This window comes from Bombyx mori, chromosome 18 (genome assembly GCF_030269925.1).
Source record: "Bombyx mori chromosome 18, ASM3026992v2".
NCBI classification, from domain to species: domain Eukaryota; kingdom Metazoa; phylum Arthropoda; class Insecta; order Lepidoptera; family Bombycidae; genus Bombyx; species Bombyx mori.
The window spans coordinates 11,033,908-11,049,058 of record NC_085124.1 but is presented as its reverse complement, the minus strand read 5'-3'; the positions used below and the strand labels follow the sequence as shown (position 1 = coordinate 11,049,058).

At 36.5% G+C, this 15,151-nt stretch overlaps 1 protein-coding gene across 1 annotated transcript in view; it reads right to left on the bottom strand.

Moving 5' to 3' along the window:
• LOC101744562 (fasciculation and elongation protein zeta-2) overlaps window positions 1-15,151 on the bottom strand; it is a 62,897-nt gene that overhangs the window by 7,989 nt on the left and 39,757 nt on the right. Inside the window, exons 2-4 of the mRNA XM_004928271.4 lie at window positions 3,714-3,822; window positions 1,119-1,250; window positions 540-660 (exon numbers count right to left, since the gene is read on the bottom strand). Of these exons, the coding sequence (XP_004928328.1) occupies window positions 540-660; window positions 1,119-1,250; window positions 3,714-3,822 (362 nt within the window). The remainder of the gene's footprint in view (window positions 1-539; window positions 661-1,118; window positions 1,251-3,713; window positions 3,823-15,151) is intronic.

Below are 15,151 nucleotides of genomic sequence, written 5' to 3'. Positions count from 1 at the left end.
GATGTATGCCCAAGTATCTTATACGTTAATCTAGAGCAACTCATCGCAGGTCTGTTTCTTTTAGCGCATGATGGATTGCAACAAAAACAAACGAACGTAGCGCTTTACCGTCAAGGGGTTATGAAAACAAAACCGGGCGAGGTGAATGCACTCTCTAATTTGCGCGTCCGATTTTGATAGGATCCAGTATCGATGACTTTGAGTGTTATTTATAAAGCGTTATTCGAATTAAAAACCATTGTTTTGTTGTTTTCTTATCGATTCACGTAATTAACGAATTTGAGTATTATTAAAATGCCACGTTTTATATCGCTACTATCGTTTACTAGCTGCTTTTCATCTGAATAAATTAAATTTATGTTGTGTTCTATAGTTTTTGTTAAGTTTTATCACGTTGCACGAATTTAAGGAAAGAAAGTATTGGAGACGCATTTATTTTAAAATATATAAACACGATAAAGTGACGGAATGTTTTTTTTGTATGTGTATCGGTGGGATGAAGTCTGATGTTGGTCCTTCGTTCAATAGCAAGTACTTACTGTCTTCATAGAGGGGGGAGTTGAGCACCTCCTTGCCTTTCTCGAGTGCCTCATTGTACTCTATGTATTCACCCTCCGACGACGGAGTGTCTTGCATCATATCGTCTATTTCTTGAATCACCTGAAACGAATTACCCTCTTATTGAATAAGATATAAGAACAACTATGATAATTAACTACCAAATTATTCCATAATAAGCTCCCTTTCTTCCGCACGATTTATTTGATCATTAATATTTACAATTAGCGAATTTTTTGGAAGCTTCGGCGAGTGAAGGTTTTCTTACGTTCGTAAAAGAACTCAACCTCAAGCACCGGTCATCGTTCTCGTCGAAGCCGTCGAACCCGTCCTTTGCGACTAAGGGCTCGACGAGTATACAGCCCACTGAGTTTCTCGCCAGATCTTCTCAGTGGGTCGCGTTTCCGATCTGGTAGTAGATTCTGCGAAGCACTGCTCTTGCTAGGGTCAGTGTTAGCAACTTCACCAGGTTTGAGCCCCGTGAGCTCACTTACTCGTTCGGTAACGATGATATAGCCTCTCAAGGCTGTGAGCATAGGTAGAAAAAAAAAAGAACTCACTTCGTCAGCAGTCTTGACAGGGCACTCGTGGTCCTGATGAAGGCCGCCCAGGATAAGAGCGTGCATGTCCAAGTCTGAGGCGACAGCCTCGTCTTCTGAGCTGTGGATCTCGTCATCCGGAGTCAACGAATTCTGGAAGGGATATGTTTCGATTAGCACTCCCTAGTGGCTGGATATTTAAAGATATAAAGAGAATTTAAATAAAATCAACAATCCAAATATAGGATTGGTTATAATTAGGCTCAATCCATTTCTCAGTTCAGAGATTCTTAGCCCTCGCTCAGTGTTAAACGATTGACGAAGACACTCCAGCATAACATGAAAGGTGCTGTCCGCGTTGAGACATGAGGTTGAATTATTATACCCTGCTTGTATATTCTGTTTCACAATTGTATGTGCTCATAAAGGTACTGTACTAGAAACCTCCCGTGAGTGATAACAACAACGGCCTAAAATATTAAGTTAATCACTTAAATGTGTCAACATATAAGCGATTACATATAAGAGACAAACAGACACAAACATTCATTTTCCAGATTAGATTTACACTCAAAAAAAATTAAATATTAAAAAAAATGAACATTACGATTCCTTAACATTCGCATAAAATTTTAAGATTGCTACTATTCTGTACAATATTCTAATGGCAACGAATATAATGAACGCTTCTCATGGCACAATAGATACCATCATTCTTCTGACGCAAGCACCGTGCGATAAACTACAAAAAGAACAAAAGAGGAATCTTTCAAAGACTCTTTTATCGGTGTGACACTTGTGATGTGGGCGGGACGAGACGGGCCTCTGGGAAAACTTTTTTCTTTGTATTTTTTTTTTCTTCTAAATGCGAAATCGAGCGATGTATAGTGCAGCGATTTTCTTATTATAACAGTTTCTGTAAAGCTTGAGCTTATATTCGTACGGTATACATTGAATTAATTGGATCTGGAATTGATAGCCACATTTGGGTCACAATTAATAGAGTTTTTTATTTATTTTTAGGATTGAAGGACTACTGGTGGCCCGGAGGCCTTTCCAGTTTCACCAGAACAGGTGGGCGAGCAAACGCTCAGCCAGGAGGGGTGGGATTTGCTAACAGCCGCCCGAGCGCCTCCGAAGGAGACCTAACAACTTAAGAGCAGCTGCTTCGCGAATTAATCTACTGCCGGATCGGAATCGCGATTAATAGAGATAACGAGACATCAGGATCGTGGAGCACTGCGAACATGAATCATCGCTGTTACAGAATGAAATTATGTTAATAGTTATGCAGGACGTGTGCAGGGATGTATTATTTCGGCAACGATTCCTTAATGAATATCCTAAACGACAATCAAATCTATTTGTGTATTCATATAGCATTTTATACACTATACTTAACAATACATGATTAACATTATTTTTGTTTTGTTTGATACATTGTTTTTTTTTTACCAAAATCTAAATTGTTTTTCTACGAATAAACCTACTTTCAATTAATTTCACAGCAGAAATTATTTTATTAAAATCTTCGATTAGGAATTTGAATACTGTAAGATTGAAGTGATAAAAATGTAGCACAATTTTTTAATATTTTTTTTATTGCTTAGATGTGTGGACGAGCTCACAGCCCACCTGGTATAAAGTGGTTACTAGAGCCCATAGACATCTACAACCTAATGCGCCACCCACCTTGAGAATAAGTTCTAAAGTCTCAAGTATAGTTACAACGGCTGCCCCACCCTTCAAACCGAAACGCATTACTGCTTCACGGCAGAAATAGGCAGGGTGGTGGTACCCACCCGCGCGGACTCACAAGAGGTCCTACCACCAGTACAATTCCTAGCATTTTGTTTCATTATATCGATCCATGTTAACTATTGGTATTGCATTTACGTATTTTGTAATCATATTACACGAGACACTTTCACATCAGTGTCTTGAACTTACAGACCTTAGTTAAAGACAAACTGACATTGATTGACAGGCATGCGCATTGCAGCGTGTTAGCTATTGATTAAAGTTATACATTTTCTCTTTTACACACAAGTACCGCATTTGTATCAATGTTTCACGTATGTAGTGTTAGAGATATATTTTTGAGGTATTCAATATCTGCTCGTAGTATGAATTTGAGTTTATTCTTGCGACTGAGAGAATTTGACTTATATCTCAAGATGACTGCGGAATTTCAAGTAGCAAATAATAATTGGCTCTGCAAACTCCTCAAAACAAACTCTTAAAGCTCATTTATTTGTTCGTCTATAGTTATTAGAATGTATTTAGTTTGGTATAGGAATTTTATGGTTTAAAATTCAATACATGTAGCCATAAAAGTGATCAATGTGGCTACAGAAAAAGACTGAAGTAGTTGTGGCTTGTGAATATGGCAGTAATGAGATGATCGCTGAAAGGGGGAATTGGTAAAAGATAACATGCCTTGTAATTCCGCTTAGCGACATAAAGACAGGTTATATATTAGTTGTAATAATGAATTGCTCTGTTGCGAATAGTGTCATAACTCAAAATAATTTGTGATTTTTCGGTTGTGCTGAATGAAAAAGCAAGAGAGCAACACTTACTACACGAAAACCAAATGTGTGAAAGTGTTTGTACCTTTGTATCACTCAAATTTAATGTAGGAATATGCATCTTCCTCGAGAAAGATTTGGTCCAGTCAATAGGTAAGATGTTCCCGAAGTTGCCAGTGATTGTCCACCACATTCTGGAACAAAGGAAAATAGAACTTAAAGTTACAGAATAAGCAGCTTAGTCTAAAATATAAACTAAAATTAAAGTAGTAGCTATAAAACTAAAGATTTCTTAAAGTTTACCGCTACATATGTATGTAAGTCTTTAAATTTAATGACACCACAAACATTATCAAATTCAATATTGTACTTGTTTACTTTTGTTGTAATCACCCTGCCTATTTCAGCCGTGAAGCAGTAATGCGCTTCGGTTTGAAGGGTGGGGCAGGCGTTTTAACTATACTTGAGACCTTGGAAACTTATATCTCGAGATGGGTGGCGCATTTACGTTGTAGATGTCTATGGGCTCCAGAAACCACTTAACACCAGGTGGGCTGTGAGCTCGTCCACCCATCTAAGCAATAAAAAAAAAGGTTTATTAATTTAAATTTATATTTACAATTTTTTACATGAGGGAATTAAACTATTATTTGTCATGTTAATAATAGTTTATACGTTTTCGTCAGTTTAATTATTTTTTAGTTTCCCTTTTGTACAATTTGTTTAAAAATAACTGTTTGATCATTCGTGTGAATTAATAGAAATTATGGTACTTCAATCAAATAGTTCCCCTTCAGACAGTCACCGAATCTTTTCAGCAAAGGTTTTGTTTTCATTTAGCCTAATTTTTATTTTATTTTGTTACACTAACTTTCATCTATAATGAAATACTAAAGAGTATACATTTTCATTACAAAAAAAAAACCCGATTTGGATTAAAGTTACTTTTACGTTTTAATCTCGGGTTTTTAATGTCATTATATTATTACATGATTACTAGCTGTACCCGTCCACTTCGCTGGGCATTTAAAATTAACATTAATATTTCTCACCCCCACAAAGATTCTTATCATTAACGCCCCCGCAACTGGTGTAGGGACACACAACAATAATATAAATATTAGTCTATCCATTAATTACATGTATTTTCTACATGGATACCAAGTTTCAAGTCAATCGGATGCGTGGTTCAGTAGTTATAACGGAACATCCCATAAAAATCACTGTAGATTTATATATTAGTATTTAGCGGTAAGCAGCGGCTTGACTCTGTCCCTGGCATTGCTGAAGTCCATGGGCGACGGTAACCACTCACCATCAGGTGGACTGTATGCCCGTCTGCCTACAAAGGCAATAAAAAAAAAGCTGACTCGGCAGACTTTGTAGTGCCTCAATCGATAAATAAAAGACCTAAACTTTTGTATAAAATAAACTTAAAACAAACAAAAGGAATCCGTCGGACGGGGGACACATCAAAGGAAAAACAAAATTGTTATTTTTATTTAATTAAGAGCATTTTCATATTCATCTACCTTTTAAACCTTCTCTGGACTTCCACAAATAATTCAAGATCAAAATTAGCCAAATCGGTCCTGCCGTTCTCGAGTTTTAGCGAGACTAACGAACAGAAATTCATTTTTATATAATAATATATAGGTTTCCGATGTTTATGAATATTTTACAGTTTTTGTGGTCACCGACGATTTGTCACTTCAAACGCATTCGAAATGGTTTTCAAAGCGGAATTATTTCTCGCAAATTTAACTTTATTTCGTTTTGTTAATTTCTAAGCCGTGTGGTTTGAAAAGGTAAACGGCCGTCGTTCTAATTCTAAGGTCGACGGAGTTCAATTTCATCGATTTAGTTTATTGGTCTTATTTCCAGATATTATCTGAAGCTGACGTGATTTAGTGATTCGATATCGCGTTATAGTAAGTTTTAGATTTAGTTAGTGAAACATTTGATAATCAGTCGAGTAGATGTGTGTTGCTAATGGCTTTTTTATTTTCGATGACCGTCATGATCTGATGACACACGGATGCCGACTATTATACGTCTCTGTCTTAGAATATTCTGATAACATTAATATTATTTATTATTTTTATTACTTAGAGGGGGGGCATAAGCTCACGGGCTACTTTAATAACGTAAATGCCGCCCCCCACCTTGAGACATGAGTTTTTGCCAAGTTAACAAATCCGTTATTCAAGTACAACTGCTGCCCCACTCTTCAAACTGAAATGCATAACCGCTTTATGGCAGAAATAGGCGGTGTGGTGGTGCCTACCCGTACGGACTCGCAATACCTCCTACCACCAAGTAAAGAGTTAACCCTCAGACACAGCCCATTGAGTTTCTCGTGGGATCTTCTCAATGGGTCGCATTTCCGATCCGGTGGTAGATTCTGTGAAGCACGGCTCTTGCTAGGGTTCGTGTTAGCAACGTCGTTAGTTTCGAGCCTCGTGAGCTCACCTACTAGTTAAGGTTACGCTAATATAGCCTCTCAAGGCTCTCAGTGAGCTAAGGGTAGGAAACAAAACAAAAAAAAGTAAAGAGCTGCTTAATAACTTGTTCAAGTAATTTCACAGTCAATAAAGCCATAACGAATGCCATGATCTCGTCTGACCTTGCCCCGTGAAGCGCGACTGTGAAAACAAATTAGGATTCGGCGAGGTCTGTGTAATTTCCGCGCGTGTTCCCGTTTCCTGCATCAGGATGAGTCGGCCGGTAATTTGGGGCCGTTCAACAAATTGCCTGACGAGTCATCGAGAGACCCTGCTCATATTGGATAGCTATATACTTATTCGCAATAAAGATCGTTAAATAAATGTGATTAAAAATTCTTTAATGTACGTTTGATTTCGAAGAGAAGCTAACGAACTAAAATATAAACGTTTTTAGCATGGAATTTCGAATCTATACCAATATTATAAAGCTGAAGAGTTTGTTTGTTTGAACGCGCTAATCTCAGGAACTACTGGTCCGATTTGAAAAATTCTTTCAGTGTTAGATAGCTCATTTATTGAGGAAGGCTATAGGCTATATAACATCACGCTAAACTATATAAAATCGTTTTTTTCCCTTTTGAGAGCTTCCGCTGCATGCGCTGCAGAAACGGTTAAAGTTTCGCTAAAATAATGTATGACAGAATTGTTCCCCTTTAAAAGATCTTAAAAAAGTCCGCGACAGCATATGTCTATATGTTAAGGTGGGCTCACTATAACGTTTTTTATGCTAACCAAATTTGTTCTAAAATAAAGCACTATTTGTGAACTATTCCACTCGGACGAAGTCGCAGGCAAAAGCTAGTAATAAATAAGACTCTATCTATCAGAAATGTAGGAATTTGAAATTTCAATGCGATACTTAATGTCTCCGCATAACACGATGCTCTGCAACGACTGTAGTCTACAATTGAGAGGTCCAATAAAATTCTATCTGATTTGTAAGATGAAGTTTGTTAATTTGTATTTCATTACTTTTGTACATCGAAAAATAAATGTTCCCTCTAAATTCTCACATTACCAAAGATCGTTTTTAATTCAGTGAATAAGTATGTCCGTTATTTATAATGAATCGAAGAGAAATGTCGATCTAAATAGGTTTTCAGTGTCTCTTGGGTATTTTTTTAATGTATGTGTTTGTGTATGTATACAACGTTTCCAATGTAGGCGTGACCTTTGTAACATAATGTATAGGTAATTGCTTTTTATTCAAACTCCCCTCTGTGACCTCAATGATCATTGGAGGGGCGTTCTTTGACATATCGGAAGCACATATCAGCAACATTCCGAATGCATTGGGTACCTACTAAAAAAATATTTGAAAAAATCCTTAAACATTAATTAGTTAGATATTAATTAACATACATCCTACAGCTTTCAACTTAGCTCACGATACAGTCGAGAATCTATCTTTTGTAAGAGAAAAAGTATTGTAAGTGTTGTAAATTCGATAAAAACGCTTCATATTTTGTTGTTTAAGACGCTGTAGCAGTATAAAACACCATTTGATGGCGAGGCTCAATTGCCTATTTTAAGGTATGAGACGTTATCGCCATACCGACAGACACAGCTCACTGAGTTTCGCGCCTGATCTTCTCAGTGGGTCGCGTTTCCGATCCGGTGGTAGATTCTGCGAAGCACGACTCTTACTAGGGTTCGTGTTAGCCGTTAACGTCGTCAGGTTTGAGCCCCGTGAGCTCACCTACTAGTTAAGGTTACGCTGAAATAGACTCTCAAGGCTCTCAGCTTAGGTAGGAAAAAAAAATGTGCCATACTTTTTATTTTTAGACTTACGAAATAAAAAATGTATTAATTTTTTGTTATCTATTCAATTTTCTTTACGTATCTACTGTTTAGTACCTAATATAAAACCAAACACATTTACGATTATATTCAATGAAAGTAGTTGAATTTGGTATGTTGACGCACAATCTTTTCATAGGTACGCGCGTTGGCGTGACCGCAGAAAGGTATGGCTTTTCAAACGGTCAGTTTTGGAATGCTTTGATCATTCGTTTCGTTCATTGTTTGAATTAGAGATTAACTCGTTTACTGCATCGGATGCGTCTTTGGTAGACGTCAGGGAATTTTTTAAATGATTCTATGAAATATCTGGTTTAGTAAGTGTAAGTGATGCTATTTAAGTATAGATTCACAAAAATCATTTATTTATTTGTTTCAAATCTTTTTTTCTGACTATGAATTGGCAGACGAGAATGCGGCTCACATAATATTGAGTGGTTAAAGTGGCTCATGGACATATGCAATGCTAGAGCCACAGCCAAGTATCATCATAGTATCAAGCAAGCTCTCGTAATAATATGAGAAATCGCACCTACGAAATTAAGAATAACTCATATGCTTTCAATTTTAATATTATTATATAACCGCGAGGTTTACAGTTTAGTGAGTACACCAGTACTCAATGCTCAGCGCTCCCACATACGTATTTCACGCATACGGAGCTGCGTGTTGTGCGTCTGTGTGTTTTTAGTCGCGCAAAGTAATTAAAAAAAATTGCATTTTTTTCGCCTAACTATGCTGATAGCCTTAAGAGGCTATTTCAGTTTCACCTTATCGTGTAGGTGAGCTCACGGGGACGAAAGAGCAATAGTAGGTACTGATTCCTAATTCTCCACAATTTATTTCCAAACATTAATTATCAATAATTGCAGCCCTGTCCTATACAAAATCACTTTACTCGAAAAGTGCCATATATTATGGGTCAACAATATGGAAAACAATGAAACGTTATCTATTCAAAACTTATTCGTTTACAAGACCCACAGAATTTCATTGAGAACATCGTTGAGTTATTATAATTAAAAGTTTCGTTTACCTAACTTTAAGTACAAGATCAATTTTTTTTTGCGGAGATGGGTGGACGAGCTCACAGCCCACCTGGTGTTAAGTGGTTACTGGAGCCCATAGACATCGACAACGTGAATGCGCCACCCACCCTGAGATATAAGTTCTAAGATCTCAAGTATAGTTACAACGGCTGCTCCACCCTTCAAACCGAAACGAATTACTGCTTCACGGTAGAAATAGGCAGGGTGGTGGTACCCACCCGTGCGGACTCACAAGAGGTCCTACCACCAGTAAAAATGTTCGTATGATAAATTCAAATGATCAATTCGTAAATGTTTCTTCTACGAGTTCAGACGTATCACGAGAGGAATAAAACGTGGGGCGTTCGCTTGCGGTGAGTCAGCCGGAGGCACAAATTGGTGCTAATTTCAGATCTGGACGCACGTCACCACTCAATTGAGGAATGTGTCACTTCATGTGAAGTACAAGGGCCGTGTGAGAATCAAAACAGTTATTCCCTTAAATGTTAAAGACAGAAGATAAACTAATCATTGGTGTTAGAGGGTCTTGTGACCTTGCACGGTTAGGTGTAGTCATTGTATAGAACTAAGACTCATGTCTCAAGGTGAGTGATGGCATTTAGGTTGTTGATGTCTTGGACTCCGGTAGCCACTTAACATTAGGAGAACTGTGAGCCCGTTCACACGTGTAATCAATAAATAAAATAAAGAACGAGTCGAGTTTCTTGTATCTATACTACCCACTGAGTTTCGAGCCGGATCTTCTCAGTGGGTCGCTATTCCGATCAGGTAGTAGATTCAGCGAAGCACTGCTCTTGCTAGGGTTAGTGTTAGCAATTCTCTCAGGTTGAGCCCGTGAGCTCACCTACCGGTCCGCGTGACGTTGGAATAGTCCCTTAGGCTACCAACGATTAGGTAAGAAAAAAATCTACACTACCTGAGTTACGAGTTTTCGGTGGTACTCACGCCAATATTAATATGTTTGGCTGCTTGGTTATTTGCAAAGAATGGTTCGTACAGCGCGGACTACTCGTAGGTATCTTCAGAGGAAAAAAAATTGAGAATCTACTTACTCATTTTGAATGCCTAATACCAAAATTTAATTCATTAGTAAAGGTAGGTACTTTTTAAATATTGAATGTTAAGAGATGAGGCAATTATCAGACGTAGTTCTTTGAGCAAGGAAGATAATTTTTGGCAGCGACTACGCTGTTCTCCTGGTGAAGCTTTAGATAGGACTTGACGATTGGCAACAAAAAAAAATTTAACTAATCGGATAATAACTGGTAGCCCTAAAGAATTTAAATTGCATTAGACGCACCGGTAAACACAGGAGACTTACACTTTGATCGTATTATGTAGAAATTTACATATTCAATCAGTGCAGAGACATAAATAATAAATAATAAAAATATAGTATTTTAAGTTGTATAGATGATCAGATAATCTCACGGCTCGGCGGGTGTTAGGTTGCTATCGAGACCAATTGACTTCGAAGTTTCGAAATCTTATTTGCATTAGACGCCTTAGTGCCTTTTTTTATTGTTTAGATGGGTCGACGAGCTCACAGCCCACCTGGTGTGTGTTAAGTGGTTACTGGAGGCCATAGACATCTACGACTTAAATGCGCCATCCAACTTGAGATATAATTTCTAAAGTCTCAGTATAGTTACAACGTCTGCTCCATCCTTCAAACCGAAACGCATTAACTGCTTCACGGCAGAAATAGGCATGGTGGTGGTACCTACCCGTGCGGACTCACAAGAGGTCTTACCACCAGTAACCAGTGGCTGCTGCCGCCACGTGCTTAAAGGATTAATGCAAATAAATACTTCCTCCTTCTCAAAGCAATTCGTCAATACGATGACCAAAAAACATCGTCTGTGACCACAAAAAATTAAAAAGTTCTAATAACGCCTTCGCGTTTGTCTTATAAGTTCTCGACGGGTGAACTGTGCACTTTCTACTAGATTATCAGCTACTTCACATATCGTTCACGCATTTTCATCACATACATTCGAGAAACAGATTTTCAGATCAGGCAAGGAAGAACAATTTGCGCTAGTGTGTAAATTGTTTGAAAGCAATTTTTTTTGAAACTAAAAGCCCTAAAAACAGAGAAAGTACTGGGTTTTATGTCTAGATTGACGGGAAATCTTTCATTAATTTACAGCGAACTTAAAGTATTAGTAAATGTAGACATAGATAATCTGATTACTATTTTAAGCAAAATCATCATCAATCAAACATTAGTAGCAATACGGAAAGAAATTTTACGATTTGAGCATTCAAATTAATTTATTGGGTAGATAATTTTCAACAAGTTTATTAATGGGATTTCAAGATAGAATAAGATCATATTTGTTCCTATACACTACTAGATTAGCGGGAGCTATAGATAGCTAAATACAAAGTCAACAAACACCTCGACTTATTTAGAAGCAAAGTTCCTATTGTGTCAAACTATGGTCGTTTTTATTTCCAGCACGGTCATTATCATCAACGGCTCCTAAATGTACACCATATGTAGATACAGCTAACCAGTACGGCCATTGTATTTTTATCGAGATCCCGTGACATATTCGGTCACGTAACCTAGATCAGCATCTGTATTGGATGCTATTTTAAGGATTCACCGTCGACGCAAAACCATTTTATATGATCGTCATTCAGGACCGAAAACTTTGGCTATTCTTATACAAAAATTCTTCATGCTTTCCATGTTCCCAAACGTTTATTAGTTCCGCACTTGTTTGTATCATTTTGACTAATTTTATGTAAATTAAAATTAAAGACTTTTCTATTTTGCTCGCAGTGGGTCGCGATTCCTATCCTCTGACCCTAGAAACTGTTAGTAAGTCTCTCAGGTTGAGCCCGTAAGCTCACTTACCAGTCCACGCGTAGTTGGAATATCCTCATAGGTGATTAACGATTAGGTTGAAGAAAAAACTGTTTTGCACTAATAGGAATAATTATGATATTCAATTGATATGTGAAAATTAGTACGATATATTAGTAATCAATAGATTAATCTGCAATATCTACAAATCGTTACATTCTATTGGGATTATTTAGGCACTTTAGGCAATGTTGAAAATAGTACTTCATTATTCTATTACTATTCTAAACTATATAATAAGCTTCAACAGATTAACGCAAATTAGGAGATTACATAAATAATCTACTGTTGGCGTTATGAGTTTTTTGTTAGATGTGTATGTCGTTTTTTGTTAGAGTAATACTCTATCTTCAGGTTTCAAACGTTTCTCGTGTGACAGAATGTCAATCTATTTTGAGAATTAAGTCGAATTCCATTCTAGTATATCGATTCTGTATTTTCACCCTAGTTTGAGGGTAAATTTTACCGAAGTGTGTCTATAGTCCTAGAGCATATTGTGTAGCCCAAGCACTATAATATACTTTAAAACATCAGGTTCTTAGTTCTAACGTGTTAAACCTTATTTCCGAAGTTTGATTTTACTGTGCAGTTTAATTTTACCTGATGTAGTAAAACTAAAGTCTACAGTAAAATCAAACTTCAAAATAAATAAATAAATAAAACTAACAAATGAAAACCGTGTCCATCCACAATGTCTCTAGTAATATCAGCGGTAAAACTACACGACATACAAAAAAACAAAAGAGGTATTGTTATAGTGTGGGGAAAATTGTATAAAGCGGGTTAATAATGGTGATTATAACCCACATTATTTTTGTCATAATAACTTTGTTCCCAACAAAAACTAAAAATTGGCCAATTAAAAAATATATTTTCACACTACCATAGTACCGTTTTGAAGAAAGCATTTAAGTCGTACTCAGGCGGGTATTTTAAACTTTTCTGGTTCGAGATACTGTTCGAGATACTTTTTGTGAAGTCGAATTGAAGAATTTTATAAAATTCCCATAACTATAATTGGTCAGTACAGTTTCCATCGGGCACAAAAACTAGTATTTCTTCGGTCTTGATAGCCTGATTGATAACTTGATTATTAAAAAATATATATAATACAACTTGTAAAATTAATTACATTTTATTTAAATATGAGTGAACGAGCTTACGGATCTCCAACGTCAAATGCCGCAACCCTGCTTGACACATGAGTCCTAAGTTTCAATTCAATAGTACGACTGCCCCTCCTTAAAGCATTGCATTACTCTTTCGCGATATATCGACTTTTCGCATTAAAAGTGTACAAGTTCCAAAAATATTCGAAATTGAGTTAATATGCGGAAACATTTGGTATCATCACCAGTATTTTTCTAATAAATACTGTCAAAAGAGCGTAGTTTAGTTTTAGTTTTTTTTTTTCCTTATGTTTTGACTACTATTAACAAAATTAATACATAATTTTATCTTTCTTTTAAAAGACATATAATGTAAATATCACGTGTTAAACCTTTAAAACACTCTCCTGTAAAATTAGTAAGTTTTGAGATTATACAGTTTTAATGCGAGAAGGCGATATAAGCACTCTCGTACCTACTATCGTAGCTATCAGCGCGAGCTCACATGATGCCTTACTACCAGCAAATACCACTATTAACACACGATGTAATCTAAGGATGTGGACATATCGAGAGGTGAAAGGCTCTGTTTAAGCGAAATTTTTGCAACTTTACAGGAGAGCCATTCGAAGAACAAAATTAGAAAAAAAATATCATAAAAAAAAACTTCTTAAGCAATAGCTGAAGCATTTAAATAATAATGAAGTAAACTTAACTGAAGCTCAATTAAAACATCGAACTGTTGATGCTAATACCGAATAAAACGCATCTTTAATAACAAAGACTAAGACAGAAAGATAAATAGATAAGATAAAAAAGGATACAAAACAAAATGCAGTGATATAATTTTTCCAAATTTCAAACTTTAAATCGGTCTCCCGTAAAGTTGCAAAAATGTAGCTCAAACCAAACAGCCTTTCATAATCTTTGCTAACGAGAAAATGAAATTAAAACCGTTTCAAGCATCAGATTAAAGTACTATTGAAGGACCTCAAGAACAAAGGTCTGGTACGTACATCAGTTGCGTCATGCCATATGGTATATGTATATTGACTCTGACGACACATGTAACATGAGATATTTAGCATCTGTTGTTTTGTTATCTCGTGTACATCAAATGTGTTGGTGTGGTTGTGGTGATTTTTAGTTTGCCTACGTTTTTTTTATCTTTTCATTATTTCGTTTACTAGAAATCAAAATATGAAATGTTATGTATGATGAACGTATTGAAAAATAGACAATGTCTTATTCTGTTTTAGAATTTCAACACAAAATCGATAGTATGAAATATAAAAAAAAAATAACCGGGACAAAACATGTACTATACTGAGACCTTAGAACTATATCTCAAGGTGTGTGGCGCATTTACATTGTGGATGTCTATGGGCTCCGGTAACCACTTAACACCAGATGGGCTGTGAGATCGTCCACCCATCTAAGCAATAAAAAAAAAACATTCTTGTTGTTCCTGATCTAAAGCATTTTGTTTATCAAAAATGCAAAGGTATTTCGGATCAGATCACTGAGAAGACTAGCCGAGAGTAGGTTTCTCAGTGATAAACCGTCCGTATTGTTTATTATCTATCTATCTATCTCTTAGGTTTATGGCGTTTCCTTTTAGATTTCGCCAATGTCAAGTGTATTTAATACTCTGCTTTCTATAGCGGGCTTCGTGAACGAGCAAGGTCATATTGTTTATTAACACAGTTTATTAGTACAGCAAATACAATTATTAAAAATGTCATTGACTTTACTACCTATACGTTTGAGTATTCAAGTACGGTCGCGTACAAAGATGGTCGGTCCACTGGCCCATAACTTGTCCAATTTCACTACAACCATTTTGGTGTGTTTGCATTTGTACCGTTAACTTAACGTTTCGCATTAGCGAATCGGATTTGAATGTTATTATTTACGCATTGCGAGAGCCGTCTGCGGGCTTGTGGATTTGTTACGAAATAAACTTTTACATGTGACGTAAGAGTCAGAAATGAAAAATATGAAATGTTTTTGAAGTTATACTTCTTTAGGCGCGTTATGAAAAATTTATGATAGTGAAATTTTACGATGCGCGCGCACCGTGACACAAAATTAACAGAATGAAGTTGCCCACTAAATCGCTCATTACTACAATACGATCGACGTAACTTGGCGAGTAACTGAATATAGCCGCAGGTGAA